This window comes from Protopterus annectens, chromosome 14.part0 (assembly GCF_019279795.1).
Source record: "Protopterus annectens isolate FY-2018-M chromosome 14.part0, PAN1.0, whole genome shotgun sequence".
Lineage (NCBI taxonomy): Eukaryota > Metazoa > Chordata > Ceratodontiformes > Protopteridae > Protopterus > Protopterus annectens.
The window spans coordinates 537,966,496-537,983,509 of NC_056748.1; the positions used below are offsets into that span (position 1 = coordinate 537,966,496).

At 41.4% G+C, this 17,014-nt stretch overlaps 1 protein-coding gene across 1 annotated transcript in view; it reads left to right on the forward strand.

The window, feature by feature from the left end:
• SFTPD (surfactant protein D) overlaps positions 1-17,014 on the forward strand; it is a 362,436-nt gene that overhangs the window by 152,398 nt on the left and 193,024 nt on the right. The window contains exon 5 of the mRNA XM_044056287.1: positions 2,680-2,706. Coding sequence (XP_043912222.1) covers positions 2,680-2,706 — 27 coding nt within the window. The remainder of the gene's footprint in view (positions 1-2,679; positions 2,707-17,014) is intronic.

The window sequence follows — 17,014 nt, forward strand, 5'->3', positions numbered from 1 at the left end:
TGCTATATGCCCATTATGCTTGCTGCCACGAAGACTCTTTCATCTACTCTGCAAATTTTTCACTTAGTAAACAACAGCCATTTGGACCTTACATCACCCACATGGGGATCACTTTCTTCCAGTGTGGGTTAGCTTTCTGGTAACTCATTCTTGGAAATCTGGGTGCTAGGGTCAAGAACTTCAGCACTAAATGGCCACCATCCAATTAGCCACGAAGGGTGGTGTGGTCTTCCTTTCTGACCAAGCTGCTGTTCCCTACATTTTGCCAAGGCTACCCCTCATCTCAGTGACCTGATAGGCCTTGCTTTACCATCCCACAGATCATGGTCATCTGCATTTAAGGATAGGCCATAAAATCCACTGCTTGTCAGTCCCAGCAATTTTGGTTTAAAACATTACTATCAGGAAGGATGGCATAATAAATCTAATCTCATTCCCTGCTAGTGGATGTGTGAGTTCACACAGTAATTGATCAAATGCACCTTATGCCCTGGGCAGTTTTTAAACCAAAGGCCACTTCACACAGACTTTTTTGACCAAACGTAAATTCTCATATTCCTTTAAATTCACCTTCCTTATTTAAGACTGTTCAAACTACTGTCAGTATACTGCACTAATGACCACACAATAGCAGGATAGCACTCAGAAACAAACTAGTAAATGAAGACCAAGTGCTAATAAATGCCCAGTAATGTCTGGGCTTAATGACAATGTTTGTGTTTGGCCCATACTTAGAATATGCATTATTGTTGAATATTTTTATTTTTCTTACCCTGGATTGTCTCCTGTATTAGTGTTCTTAATTAGCCACATCATTTTATTCAAGCATGTGTATGTGCATATCTCTCTCTCTCTCTCTCTCTCTCTAGATATAATTATATATATATATATATATGGGTCTACGTCAGTAGACTGAAATACCACTTACCCGAAACTCAGATAACCGAGACGCAAAGGCCGACAGCACGAGAACATTGACATCCCAGAACACCAACTTACCACTCCAGGTAAGTAAATGCTTAAAAACAAACTAAACCGAATGAAAGCAAACCCACATCCCCTTATGTGGAGGGCTGCACACTACACCCTCCCAACTAAATATACCAATTCTGAGATTGCACTACCGCAGGGAAAGTTGTAAAGTTCGACAGGATGGCCAAGCATTTACTTACCTGGAGCGGTCAGTCGGTGTTTTGGGATGTTGGCATTTTCATGCTGGAGGCCTTCTCATCTCGGTTATCTGAATTTTGGGTAAGTGATATTTCGGTCTACTGAAGTAGACCTCTATACATACACACACATATATATATATATATATATATATATATATATATATATATATATATATATATGGAACTACTACTAAATCCCAAAAACCCAAACTACCGACACCCAAAATCCAGAGACCAAATACCCGAAACACTAAAATAAACATCAAAACTGTGAAATTCAAACTACCGAAAACTGCACTCAACAAACACCACACACATACACATACACACACCTTCCCCCAGAATGCAAACACACAAACCTAAACTACAGACGAGCAGGGAAGCAAGCCCCCCCCCAGCACCCTCCATGTGGGGGACTGTGCCCCCCACACCCCCCTACTTAAATATTCTAACTCCAAGGTCGCACTACATATACAAACACACAAAACACCACCACATACCTACATTCCTCTCGCACACACAAATCACAGTCACAACACACACTTACACATTAAACCCCTAACCAACACATTTAAACATAGATACTTACCTGACCTTCCACCATACCGCAGCACCAGAAGCATGAATGTCAAACTCCCGATGATCGGGATTTTGAAATTCGTGCTTCTGGTCTTTCGGTAATTTGGGGTTTTGGCTTTATAGTCTCGATATATATATATATATATATATATATATATATATATATATATATATATAATATGATATATATATTCTATAAAGTTTTTTATGTATACTACTACAAATATATTTTTCCACTTGGCACGTATGGTTTTAAATTTAAAATTGTACTTAGCAGCAACAGATTTTTTTATCATATTGGTATCTTAGTACTATATCTTTAATTTTTTAATTAAGCTTTCTTAATTGGTTTGAATATTCGAGGAAATGATGCAATAGTATTTTTTTTTAATTGGTTTTAATATTTAAGGAAGTGATTTCATGATAGAAGTCATTCTGATGAAATCCCCAATGAGGGCCGAAAGTGCTTAATGAATGTCTTATAGAATAAAGGCTCCGTTTCCAGTGTTGCTGTCTGTATACCTGTTTTCAGCACTCGGTCTTTGTATACTGAAGCAATATCTGTACACATCAGTTACTCCATCTTGAATGTAAATACCTCAAATATCAGATTGTGTAGAAATAAAGACCACAGTAAAGTAGTCAAACTAGCTTTATACAAATGCATGCAAGCCATACAAAACAAGATAAATTACTGTTTACCTTGATCATGATAGTCTACGATTGGTCTGTTTGCTAGCAGGTCATAGAAATAGCTACCTTTGTTTTACCGCCAGACTTTTTATATTGCCAAACTCAAACATATAATCAATTCATGAAATAAATATGTAAATGAATACGATCCCAAATGATCTCACATTTTAGAACATATTGTTTAATTTTTCTGAGACTGTTCTTTCTTTAAAGCACATTCTTTTTCTCTTTCTAGGTGCATCTGGAACTCCTGGCCTTAAAGGTAATCAAGATAGTATTTACTGAAAGATCTAATATATCTTAAATTGTAACTTAATTCAGCATATTAGGAAGTGCTAGCTTATTCCTTATCTTTTTCCAATCGATTCGAATAAAATGTGTGTAATTAGAATGCAGAGAGTTATCAGTATAATTGCAGTATTGTTATTTGGTAGGAGCATGTTTTGTTGTTGTTAAATATTTAATTTGTCAGTAGGAATATAGTCAGGGAAGCCAAACTGCTCTTGAAAATAGTAGATGCAGGAATATTTACATACATACATTATTGTTCTTTGCATACACATTATGTCAGAAAGCAGTTGCATACAACATATCAAGTGTAAGTGAGACACAGCAATTCAACTAATTACACATAAGAAGTTCAGAGACATAAAACCCTTACTACATCCTAAGTGACATAGAATGAATCAGTGATGTGGGTAGTGGAGAAGCCAACATATGGGGGTAATGGGAATAAAGTGGTTGCCATTGATTGGCTCATCCATCTCAGGGGGAGGACCATAACTGGTCCAATGGAAGTACTGTGATATCTATACTTTGGCTAACAGTACATACCACTGCCACTAGGGACAGCATGCATAGATATTCACCTGTGGCTGGCAATACAAGTCTCTGTTTCGGTGAAACAGACATCACAGCCATGACCAAATGGATTACAAATATTAATTGCATGTCCCTAAATCTGCCATAGATGATGACCCTCATATACTACCAAAGTCTCACGTCACTGGGGGAAAGTGAGTCTATGGGATGGTGCTGACCCAAGGAGAAGCCCTGAAAGCCAGGGCTCAGGGGACACAAATAAACCAACCACATATTTCCTCATTCACAGTATATGTTAGAAGTTGAGTAAATAAATTCAACTTAAACTTGTAATCCTTTCTTAATAATTCAGACTGAATTAACAAATTTGAATTTATATTTTTAATTAACAAGATAAAAAATAGCAAAACAAATGCAAAGAATTTTAAGCATGTTAAGATAAAAACTAATGAGACAAACCCACCTCCATAGGTATCACAAGGGATAAGAAACTAAGAGTAATGCTACTCAATGCCAGAAGTCTAAACCTCAAGATGCATGCACTCGAAATTCTCCTTAGCATGGAGAACATCGATATCTGTGCAGTAACAGAAACCTGGTTCAAGGCTCCCGAGAGCACGCCAGCACTACCAGGTTATACCTCATACCATGCTTTTCGGCCCCAAAACTTGGACCAAACCACAAAAGGAGGGGGAGTATCAATATTCGTCAAAGATACCCACAACTCCAGGTTGGTGGCACAGCACGAAGCATCAGAGACTATCCATGTACAACTAACAGTGGGTAAAACTGCCTTCCAGTTTATAGCCTGCTACAGACCACCCTCCCAAACCCAGGAACCCCACTCAGCCTTCCTGAAAACACTGGAAAATATGAAGGTCTCTCCAAACAGCATTATATTGGGCGACTTCAACTACCCAAACATAGACTGGGAGTATTACTCTAGCTCCAACACCCTAGCCCAAAGGTTCCTAGAATTTATAAACTCAAATGCTATGGAACAACTTGTTACCACTCCCACAAGAGGGGAAAACATACTGGACCTGATCATCACCAACATGGGGGCTCTATGCTCCAGATCAGAAGTGTATCCCTCACTGGTAAGATCAGACCATAAACTAATCTTACTCGATATTCACATCCCGACCCCCCCCCCCCCGCCCAGAAAACCACAGTGAAAAACTTCTCTAAAGCAAATTCCACACTCCTCAAAACCGAGGTGGAATCCTTCAAAGCCCCCGGGCCTGTGGAAAATACGGCCCAGACCGCAGAATCCTTTATAAATGCATTCTATGAACACCTTCAGGAATGCATGGATCATGCAATCCCATATAAAACCAAGACCCAATCCTCCAAAGGCAGGCGTCCTGTCTGGTGGACCCCAGCCATAAACAAACTATACAATAGAAGGAGGAAGCTACTACATGATAGAGCAAAATCCCAAAAAGGGAAGGCATCTCTGATCAGTATTAGCAAAAAACTACAGCCACTCATAAAATCGTCTAAGGCCAGCTTCGAGAGAAAAATTGCACAGGACACTAAGGATAATCACAAGGTTTTCTTTAGTTATGTTAGGAACCTGGGTGGGAATTCCCAGATATGCTCAGAATTAGTCCAAAATGACAAAAAATACACTGAACCCACAGACATTGCCAACATCCTAGCTGACAGGTTCAGCACAAACCCCTCCCCCTCCCCACCAAAAGGGCAAATATCGATCCCAGCAGAGTGCTGCCCCCTGACATCTCAGATGCTCAGGTAAGAGCTGCCCTCTCCAAAGCAAAAAACACAGCATCAATGGGATCAGACGGTGTCCCAGGCTGCGTCCTACATGAACTCCAAGAAGAGCTAAACCCAAACATAAAACTACTGTTCAATCTCAGCCTTACTACAGGATATGTACCCAAAGAGTGGCGTACAGCAACAGTGATCCCTCTCCACAAAGGTGGTGCCTTAGCAGATCCTGGAAACTATCGTTCCATAAGCCTGACTAGCTTGGTCTGCAAAGCTATGGGAAAGATCACCATGGACCTCATAAATAAAGATATTGGGGACCTACAGACACTGGATCCTACCCAGTTTGGCTTTGTTAAGGGCAGATCCTGCCTCTTAAACCTGGTCAATTTCTTTGAAATAGTCACCAAGGCCATTGACGAGGGGAAGGTGGTCCACACAGCCTACCTGGACCTCGCAAAAGCCTTCGATACAATACCCCACTTGGGCATTATAGATAAGCTCACCAGCTTAAATATAAACCCCTTTGTCACTAGATGGGTTGCAAACTGGCTCAAGGACAGAACCCACATGGTTAGAATTGCTGGAGGCCAAGTCAGACTCCAAACTAGTTACAAGTGGCGTCCCACAAGGCTCAGTCCTGGGACTTCTCTTGTTCGGTATATATTTCTCGGAGGTACAGGCCAACATGGAAGGCCTGTGGCTGACCAAGTTCACAGATGACTGCAAACTAGGCACCATAATCGACTCTCCAGCCGACACAAGCATCCTACAAAAGGGTCTCATAGAAACAGACAACTGGTGCCAGAGCCATGGCCTCAAGCTAAACGCCAAAAAGTGTATAGTCATCCCCTTTGGCAAAAACAAAGTGCCCACAAATTACCACATAGGTGGTAATCCATTAAGTACGGAAGAAGTAATTAGGGACCTGGGGACCCAAGTTGATAGCAATCTCTCATTTGAAAACCACATGGCCAAAGTGGTTAGCAAAACATTTTATATAGCCCACCTAATCATGAAGGGATTCACATCTAGATCAGGGGAGGTCATCGTGCCTCTTACTCATCCCTCATCAGGCCCATAATTGAGTACAATGCCCCTTTTGGGATGTACCTTACCAGACACCTGCAGCAACTGGAAAGACCCCAAAAGTACCTCACCAAGAGGATCAAAGGGCTCAAACAGATGCCATATGCTGCCCGGTTAAAGAAACTCCAGCTCTACTCAGTGGCATACCCCCTGCTCAGAGGCGATCTGTGCCTGACGTATAAAGCCACGTCCAACCCGGAATTAATGGACATGCTGCACCTCAGAAAATCCAAATCCCATCGAGCTACGCGCTCGAGAGACTTGAACCTCAGCACTGAAATAAATAGGACATGCTGGAGGGACAGATTCATAACTCAGAGGCTCCCTTCACTCTGGAATAAAATCCCAGTCCAGGTTAGGCAGAGTCCCTCATTGACTCTCTACAAGAGGAATCTTGATGAGTGGATGGGAGATCATAGGTTTACCCCGGGTATCACTTCTGTGTCACTGTTAGACAGAGGCACAGTATACTAACCTCGAAAAAGGGCATAGCAAAATTCATTTAAAATGGGTGGCGAAAGCCTAGTATGAACCTATGAACCTATGAACCTATGAACTAATAACATAATTTGTTTTAAGCAAGAAGCACAGTTCCAGAGGGAGTAACTAAAACAGCCAGTAGTAATAACCATGTCTTCTTCCAGTCTAGACATAAGCTTTGAGGCCTTTTGAAATGTTTTAATAAAAAGATTTAAAAAAATTAAAAAAAGATTTATATTTTTAAAATTCTTCTGTAAGGAAATGTAATTTATGAAAAAATATTTAATTGAACTTACTACCCAAACAAGAAACTAATAAAGTTGCAGTCACATATGAAAAGGAAACTGATACAATAAATTAAACAAATTCACCAGCAGTAACTGATTTTTTAATTACTTTTTAAACACTCCCACTTATCTTACAGCCATCAATCCACTATTATATTTTGGCGTATTTGTTCCTTGTGGCATCCTAGGGCATGGGGGGTGGGAGGCAAAAGTGGTTAAGAGATTTTTTTTTCTGCGTGCTGCTAATAGCTGCACCTTACTCTATGACTGGAAAACACAATGCAGTGTCTGCTGTGATGGACCCAATGTGAGCGCTTGCAGATCCAGATAGAGTGTGAGAGCACTCCTTGTCAGGCTCAGTCTCCTCAGAGTACCTAATGGAGGTACTGCAATGCCATTCACCAGGTGAAGCTCAAAGAGCAGCACTCCACAAACACCCTCCAATCAGAGTGAGTGAATTGGCAGTGGCTGTCTATTCTCTTCTCTCTCAGTCTGACTCCTTAAGCATGCAAGCCCCTGATCAAACCTGGGTCATCTGGGTGTACCTGTACTAAAAGTTCAATGCTCCAGAGCCAGTAGTTATCAATTTTATGAGCATGTCAATACGAACTCAAAATGGCTTAGCTGAACATAAGTGTTTGCAGTAGTGTCATGTGATAAAAATTGTTCTGTAAGAAAGTTAAACCTTTTCACTACCAGAAACTTTCATGACCTATTTTTGTAAAGTGTGAAAAAAACTGTCCTGGAGTTTATGTGTCATCTCTTGTATCAACTAAATATGTCCTAAAGTTGGTGAAACAGTTCATAATACATGCCGTGTGCTGGGGGTCCCAATCCTGAGTAATGAATTTTCCTGCAATGTTGACTGATATTATCCAAAAAACAGTGGAAAATAAATTCTGAAGGCTTGATTATAGCATAAACAGTAATTCATTTAGCAGATGGTACTGTATTCATGTTTTCTTTATTTTATAAATGTGCAGTAGATGCACAGAATAAGGTTGCCCCAGAAACCAGATGCCAATAACCAATTGACAGTTATACTGGTCATGATCTCTATACTTTGGAGTGGGAGAAGATTATCGAGAAATAAAAGGACATGTTAGCAAACAAGCATTGTCATTTCTTTAAGCTATTACAAATGTGGAGCACAAACTTATGTCAGACTGTACACTGCTATTCAGATGTGGAAGCATCATAAGCATTTAGGGCTCGGTGGCTCCTGATCTTGTCCAAGTCTTGTTTGGGATTAACAGTTGCAACAAAGGGCACTCACCACTGGATATTTATCCGTATAATATTACATATTATCACATGTAGAGGCAGACATTTGGCTGAAATGATGTGTATATATTTATTTTATTTACTCATTTCTCTTTATTTACTATTTTAGTGCACTGATTCTATCTGAAACCATTTTAGCTGCAGCTTGTTAGTTACAATGTAAATAAGAGCATCTTAGAGAAACCAGTCAAAACATCTCAGAATAATTTCTTCATGACATCTAAATGTGGCCATTGTCACCAATGTCCCTTTACTGACACTGCTTTAGGGGGTGAGCTACTTGAAAAAATATTGAGCATGAATGCACAAGGGAAATTTGATGACATCCTGGACTGTGTATTACATGAACTACAAAATGAACTGGCACCTCACCTTAGTGTCATGTTTAATCATACCCTCACCTCAGGCTTTGTGCCCACTGAATGGCACACAGCTACAGTTATCCCACTCCACAAGGGGGGATCCACTTTGGATCCCTGGAACTACCACCCTATCAGTCTGATGAGCCTGCTCTGCAAGGCCATGGAACGTATTATCATGGAACTTATAAACAAAGACACTGGCGGCCTTAAAACACTGGACCCCACCCAATTTGGGTTCGTGAAGGGCCAATCTTGTCTCCTGAACCTGATTGACTTCTTCAAATCAATCTATAGAGCCGTGGATGAGGGTAAAGCAGTTCACATAGCCTATCTTTACCTCACCAAGGCCTTTGACACCATCCCCCACTATGGAATCATAGATAAATTTACTAAGCTGGGCATTAATCCCTACATCACTCGATGGGATGCCAACTGGCTTACTGACAGAACCTACACTGTAAAAGAAGCTAATTCCAAATCCAACTCCAGACAAGTGACAAGTGGAGTACCTCAGGGTTCAGTCCTGGGACCTCTTTTGTTTGGCATTTACTTCTCTGAAGTACAGGCCAACTTTAATGGACTCTGGCTAACAAAGTTCGCAGATGACTGCAAACTGGGAGCCATTACTGAATCCACAAATGATGTGGATACTCTACAAAAGGGCCTTACAGAAACAGATGCTTGGTGCCAGAGCCATGGGCTCAAGCTCAATGCCAAGACATGTATACTTATCTCCTTTGGGGAAAAAAACATGTACCCGTGAATTACCACATAGGTGGCAGTACACTAAACACCTAAAGTGTGATAAGAGACTTAGGGACAGAGGTGGACAGTGGTCTCACCTACAATAACCACATCGCCACAACAGTCAGGAAATCCTTCTATGTGGCACACCTCATCACTAAGGGCTTTTCATCAAGAAAAAAGGACGTCATTCTCCCACTGTACTCATCTCTCATTAGACCCATTATAGAATGCAATGCCCCATTTGGTATGTACCTCTCAAGACATCTGCAAAAACTGTAAAGGCTCAGATATACCTCACTAAAAGAATCACAGGCCTAAAGCAGATGCCCTATGTTGACCGCCTTAAAAAAACTCCAGCTATACTCTGTTGCATATCATCTACTCTGAGGCGATCTCTGCTTAACTTACAAGGCCATGTCAAACCCAGAGCTGTTGGACATGCTACACTTAAAGAAATCCCAATCACGCAGAGCCACACGCTCCAGGGGTCTAAACCTTGTCATCACAATAAACAAAATATGCTGGAGGGATAGGTTCCTGACCCAGAGACTCCCCAGACTCTGGAATAGACTGCCCATACATGTCAAACAGAGTGCCTCTTTGGCCCTCTTCAAAAGGAACCTTGATGATTGGATGGGAGAAAGGAAATTCACCCTGGGGATCACATCAGTCACCCTGCTAGACAGGGGTCCAGGAAAGTAAATAGTGTGGGAAGAAATAGCCAGGGAATTGTTATGGCTAGGCTTGTATAGGCCCTAGGGCTGATAGCCTAGTACCAACCTATGAACCTATGAACCTATGTTATACTGAGAAAGCTGTATATCTGGTGAGGTGTAGCTGCTGTCCTGCCTTTTATATTGGCAAGACTAAGAATGCACTTAATAAAAGAAATACAACACCAGTATAGCATTACTAGAATGCATAACAAGAGTGCACTTGCTAGACTTGCTTCTGTATGTGTTGGGTTTAGTAAATTAAATTCATGACGCTTGAACAGATTGATTTGGCTGTATATTCAGTGGACTGGCAGAATCAGCTTTTACATCAAGAGATGTTCTAGCAGCTCCCTTTGGATGCTGCAAATTATCCATGTCTTAATGAAGCTATTTCCATCTCAAGTGAATTAAAATTGTGTGCTATAATTTTTATGTTTATATCTTTATATCTTGCTTACTGTGTCTCCATTTGTTTAGTATCTTCAGATTGCTATGTGATCTACAGTGTTTTGGTTATGTGCCTTTAAATATTTTGGTGGACTTTTTTACTGTGCTTACTTGTGATTGTTTTTTTTTTTTTTGTGGGTGTGTGTCATAGTTTGAAACTTTTTAATGAGTCACATTAATGAGTCTCTGTTTCTTTGATTCATTCATGGTTCTGAAGATGTCTTTTACAGATGAAAGTGCTTAACTGTGGTTTTAATAATAAAGGGTTCCCGAGTTTTAGTTAACTGGTTGTTCTTGGTTCTGTTTGATTATCTATGCTCCAGTTCATGGTTTTATTCTTATTATTGTAGAGATATCGGTGGGAATTTAATAAAACCTACACGGCCTTTTTTACTGTGTAGGCATCATACCGAGCTGCTTACATGAAAGTAAGAAGGTTTGTGATCCAGTAAGCACTGCTGAGTGGCCTGCACAAGTGTACCAATACAGAAACTTCCATGGCATGCAAATCACCTGATAAGCAGGTGAATCTCATGCAAATGAGGATGGTAGAGTGACCCAGGAAGTGGATAGTCAGCTCTTCAGACTCCATATCAGTGTACGTAGTGTACATGGAAAAATTCAGTGTACAGGAATGTAGACAGCCAAAAGGAGCTATAAAAATGTTGATAGATGGACAGAAATGGCATACCACAGACAGAAATGAGTGAAACTATCCTCAGTGTGTCACAAAAGTTACAGGAACATATGTTAAAATATTTTTTTTTTTAATAATCTGGGCATCTTTGTGTGGCATGCTGCAGTGAGCAAACATGACTTATATTAAAAAAAGTGGGAAAATAAATCAATATTATGATACACAAATGTATTCCAGGACCCAGTGTGGAGTATCTACAATGGTGCATTGGTGCTGTTGCTAATGTAGTAGGGATTGGAAGAGTGTAGTTTCCAGGTTGTGAGCATGGATCCCTATGCAAATGATGTGGAGTTATTGAATAGCAAAATGGAGTACTCGTGTCCACATATCCCCTCCATGTAGGTTGAGAACCATGCTTGTGTCCACAGAGGAGGCAGTTGACATCAGGAGAGGGTGTGTTAAAGAACTGCTAAGCTGATTGGAGCTTAGCTGTGCCTGTTTGCACAGCACACCACAATGCTGAGTGTGGAAAGTTTGAGGGGTGTGTCCACTGACTTCTAAGTTATGTTTACCTATGGGGCATGTGTTTCCATGTGTTTGCATGGTGCATCACTGTGCTGAGCCTGGAACGTTTGGCAGTGTGTCCAATGATTGCTCAGTTTATTTACCTATGGGGTGCTCATTTGTATGGCACGCCGCATTGCTGAGCGTATCTAAAAAGCAGTGATGTATTAACTAGTTGTGACCCTTGTTTAACTTAAACTAGGGCCAGTAAATGATGTTAATGATATATTAGTCAGGGGAAATGCATCATAGGTAGCCAATCACACAGTCAGCACCAACAGCAGAGCACTATAAAGTATGTGTATACTTTACATTCTAATTGTTCCCCCATACTCTACACCATTAGAGCACAGTCTTGGGAATTTTAACTGAAAGAATTCTAGGGGCTGCTACAAGTCTGCTTCATCTGTATGTGCTAGATGCTAAAGTCAGTGCTGCTGCTGCTGACAATAGGCCTAAGCAGAGAAGGAGAAGAGTGTTCAGGCCCAGGGTAACCTCCCAGGAGCTACATGAGCTGGAGATTGTAGAGCGCGACAGGGTGGACGGGGACATACTACAAGAACTCACTGAACTCTGCTGCCCTCGACTCAGACCCAGAACCAACAGAGGGGAACCCACCCCAGTGGAAAGAAAGGTATGTGTAGCCCTTAGGATAATAGCCACAGGTACCTTCCAAAGACCAACTGGGGACATGATGGGTGTCTCACAGGCATCAGCATCCAGGGTATTCCACCAGTTCCTGGATGCCATGCTACCACATGCCAGTGAGCACATTTATTTTCCCCTCACCCCTGAGTGGAGGGCCAGCAATGTGCAGCACTTCTACCATGTAGCACACTACTCTGAGATACTGGGTGCCATAGATTACACTCATGTACACATCAAGGCACCACCTGGTGAGCAGGGTAGAATCTATGCCAACTGCAAGGGGTACCATTCCATCAACTGCTATGGTGTGTGCAATACCCAAGCCATTATCATGAATGTGTGTGCTGGCAGCCCTGGCAGTTATCAGAACTCCCATATCTGGCACATATCATAGCTGTACCAGATGTTTGTTAGGAGGAACATTACACATGGCCATTTACTAGGGGATGCTGGCTACACCCTAGAACTTTGGATGATGATACCCATCGGAAAAGCACACACAACTATGGAAGAACACCATAATGAGGCACACACACAAATTAAGAACATCATGGGGCATGTGTTTGGGCTGCTGATGTCACAGTTCTGGTGCCTTGATATATCTGGTGGAGCCCTGCAGTACTCTCCAGCCACATGTGCTCATATGTTCACAATGTGTGCCATGCTACTCAGTATGATCCTGCAGAAACAGCTGCAATAGGATCAGCAAAGGGAAGGGATACTCAGCCCCCCCACCAGTGCCTAGGTCACCATAGCCACACTCACAAAAGGACTCGGAGGAGGAGCCCCCAGATTATTTCCCTGTAGGCAGACATAGGCATGTCCACTATGCCCTGGCATTGGCTTAGAGACAATGCATAGCACATTCACTGACAACCTAGAGCCCTAGGGACTGACACCTTACTCCTACTCACATACATATAGTAAATGTGTTGATGCCAGGCAACTCACACAACCTGTACCTATCCATATATTGGTTGTGTACTGCTTGCATCACACAGAGTCATCCTGGAACTGCGAGTCTGTCAACTGATGCATTTGGAAAGTAAGTCTCTAAGCTACACACTAATTGTAAGTTTGTTTGTTTGTGTCTTTCGGCTTTTCCCGGTTATGGGTCGCCACAGCAGAACTCCGGTCCGCTAATGATTGGTAGTGGATTTTTACGTACCAGGTTACCAGCCCTGACGCACAACCTTCAAGGAAGGCATGCCCCATTCATGTATGCCTCCACACAGAAGGCGCTCTAGCTGAGAATCGAACGGGACAATGTCTTGCTATGAGGCGACAACGCTACCGCAGCACCACCACCGCAGTACACACTAACTGTAAGGATTACTGTAATATGTCATGTATAAATATATGGATCTGCTGCTGTTATGCAAGGAAATACAGTGGGCTAATTGGACAGATGTAACATCCACATAGGTCTACAGATACCCAGTCTAATAGTATGTGTTCCTTAATATTCACTAGACCTCATGGTTGGAATATTCACTACATCAGTCAAGGGAGATCTTAAACAGTGGGCTCAGAAGATATTGTACTACTGCATATCCCAGCAGATCATGTGTCATTGTTCCCCCACCCCCCAGCACAGCAATGTACCCATACAACTTCTTTATCAGAAAATCACCTATGGTATATCAGTGGACCAGGAAATGTCAGGGCTGTAATGTAGATATTGCTCACACCATTGTATGTCTCTCCTCATGCAGGATAACAATGTACATATTTATGCTGTTGATTATGTGATAAATGACTCCTTTCTGTCTGGTGATCTGTGTGGCTCAGTAGTGGACTAGGGAGGCTAACATGGGTGATGATGTTGATGATTCTAATCTGGAATTACATCTTTTGCATGTGAGGTAGTACCATGTTGGTGTTTTCACAGACTGTCATATCTCTTAGTGCAAGAACTCTGGACAAAGCTAGTAATATTGGGGGGAAAGCCCCAAACATAGAGACAGATTTCAAATATTGTCCCCAGAAGGTCACTGCAATTAAAAGTGCTGCATTATTACATATGTTCTGAAGGATATATTGTATGAAACACAAATGTTTGTAATTAGTATTTTGTAGTGATGTCAATATTCAATAATTCACCAGAAGACTGCAAATGTATGAGGAACAGACCAAACATATGAGGCAAACTTCTGGACATTCTGTTGAAATCAGGACAGTTGAGAGATATGCAGACTGTCAGTCTATTGGTGGTGTAACATTACCAACCACAGTCACAGATTAAGTACAGCAGACAACTGGGGAATGCTGCGGACAGTTTGAGTGAAGTGCAGTACTGCACAAGCAGGGCGGATGTTAATGTCTGTTACATACAAAATCCTGGACTGGAATACAAGTAGGTGTGGATTGGAGTCACCTTATAAGTACTGACAATCCCACTGGCCATGCCCATACAATTTGTTAAAATGAGCATAATCCTGTTGCCTCTTCATCAAAATGACCTGGTATGTATAAATGTCTATACATACAGATATACATATATATATATATATATATATCTGCCTGGTGCTATCTCTGTCTCACATGCATAGTATATCTATTGCTATGTAGTGTCAAATAGATATGTACTGATATATATAACTATTTATATATTAAAATGATAATATACTCATATATATATATATATATATATATATATATATATATATATATATATATATATATATATACATAACACATATACAGATCATACACACACTCAGCTACCATTATATATCTATATATATATATATATATGTGTGTGTGGATGTCTGTATTGTCTGAAATACCCTAATAATGGTGAGTAAATCTCCACTATCACACAGCCATACTGTTGCTCAAAGGATCCAAGCTAAGGGTGCAACAGTACAAATTACACTTACCCACAGACCATTGTGCTTGCTGGATTTCACCTTTAGATAGACACAGATAAGTAGGTGCTGTAATGTATAATGCTGTCAATGCATGCATGGACAAGGCAACGTGTCCCTGCCCACAGGTTTGCCTATGTAACTGCAACCACCCACAGATAGCCATACAGGTAACTCTACACACATAGCTAGTATAATAACAGTTATCCCACTGCTAGGATACAAGATGCAAATAAAAGTATGAAGCAATATCACACTGCAGGACACAGATGCTGGTCAACACAGGCCTAGTTTGTGTAATGCACAAGTAGTGTGCCTGCAATCACACATAGAACAGCCTTAATGTGTGGTGCATGTGATAAGTACTGTGATCTCTAGTGTGTAAAACTAGATAGGTAGGGATTCTAATCTCACTTCAGCCCACTTGGTGTGTGTGTGTGTGTGTGTGTGTGTGTGTGTGTGTGTGTGTGTGTGTGTGTGTGTGTGTGTGTGTGTGTGTGTGTGTGTGTGTGTGTGCATATCCTCCTTCCAATGAACAGACATGCTCTCATGGGATATCCACCTGCAATGGTTATGCACTTTTGGCCCTGTAATTTGCTGCTGCCTTCCAAAGTGCCCTCTTCTGCAAGGCCTGGTTATGTCAGCCACCTTAAGAGTACCAGCTGACAGTTTAATATCAGATGTAAGCTGTGGTGCATGAAACAAATACTTTGATCTATAGTGTGTAAGACTTAATAGGTGGGGGTTATAATCTCACTCCAGCTCACTTGGTGAGTGTGTGCACTTTTGCGTGTGTATCCCAATGAGAAATCTCATTGGCTATCAAACTGTAATGGTTATGCAGTTTTTGGCCTTGTAAGTTGCTGCTGGTGTTCATACTTCCCTCTTCTACAAACCCACTTGGTGTGCGTGTATATATCCATATGGCATAACCTTGGTAGCCTAGACATATGTAGGGATTTGCAGTGTTTTATTTGTAGCGGGTGATGTGGAACCCCAAAGGACTGACCACAACAAGGCCTGCATATGTCGTCAAGCATAATATGTCCTAAAATTATAGTACTAGCAGGCATGAGGTGTGTTGCATGCACCAAGTACTGTGATCTCTAGTAGGTACCATTACATAGCTAAGTGTGCACACCTACATGCAACCAACCTGCACTATGTGTGTGTCTCAGCATGTCCTGTACACACTGATTGGAAGTGGTGCTAGTCTCAATGTAGCCATGTGTTATTGTGAACCTGTTAGAGCATTTTACAACATGTTATGGAACCATGGGATGTATGAATGGAACACAGAGAGTACTGTAGCCTTTGACTGTCACTGGTGAGAAAGATGTAGATGAATTCACTGTTGTACAACCAATACCAATGGGTGTGGGACATACATCCCACACTGGCACTTGTATACCGAATGTGGCAGTTATCACAGTTATCATTGTGTGGAATGGCACCAATGCCATGTCACTACACAGGCATATCATACAACTGTAGCAGCCACACAGGTTCCAAGGTACACCAATACACATTGTAGAGAATATATCCTATGGAGTCCATGTTAGGACCGTACATGTGTAGTCTGTCTCCAAAATGCTTTGGAGGAGATGGGTATGGCTCCATACAGGAAGGCGTCAGTTCCCACTGTGTACCTCCTATGTATCCATAATAGGACTAATACATGTGTCACCTGTGCTACACACCAACATCAGTGTGGTATGAATAGTACATGCTGGTGAGACAAGTATGTAACACAGGCAGTACACCCTATATGAAACAGGCCTCCCATGGATGTCACACACATATCTAGTGACACACATGTGCAGGTTACACCTTGGGATGCAGAATGCTGCAATCATAACTGTTGCCAGGCAACTGTTGGTACT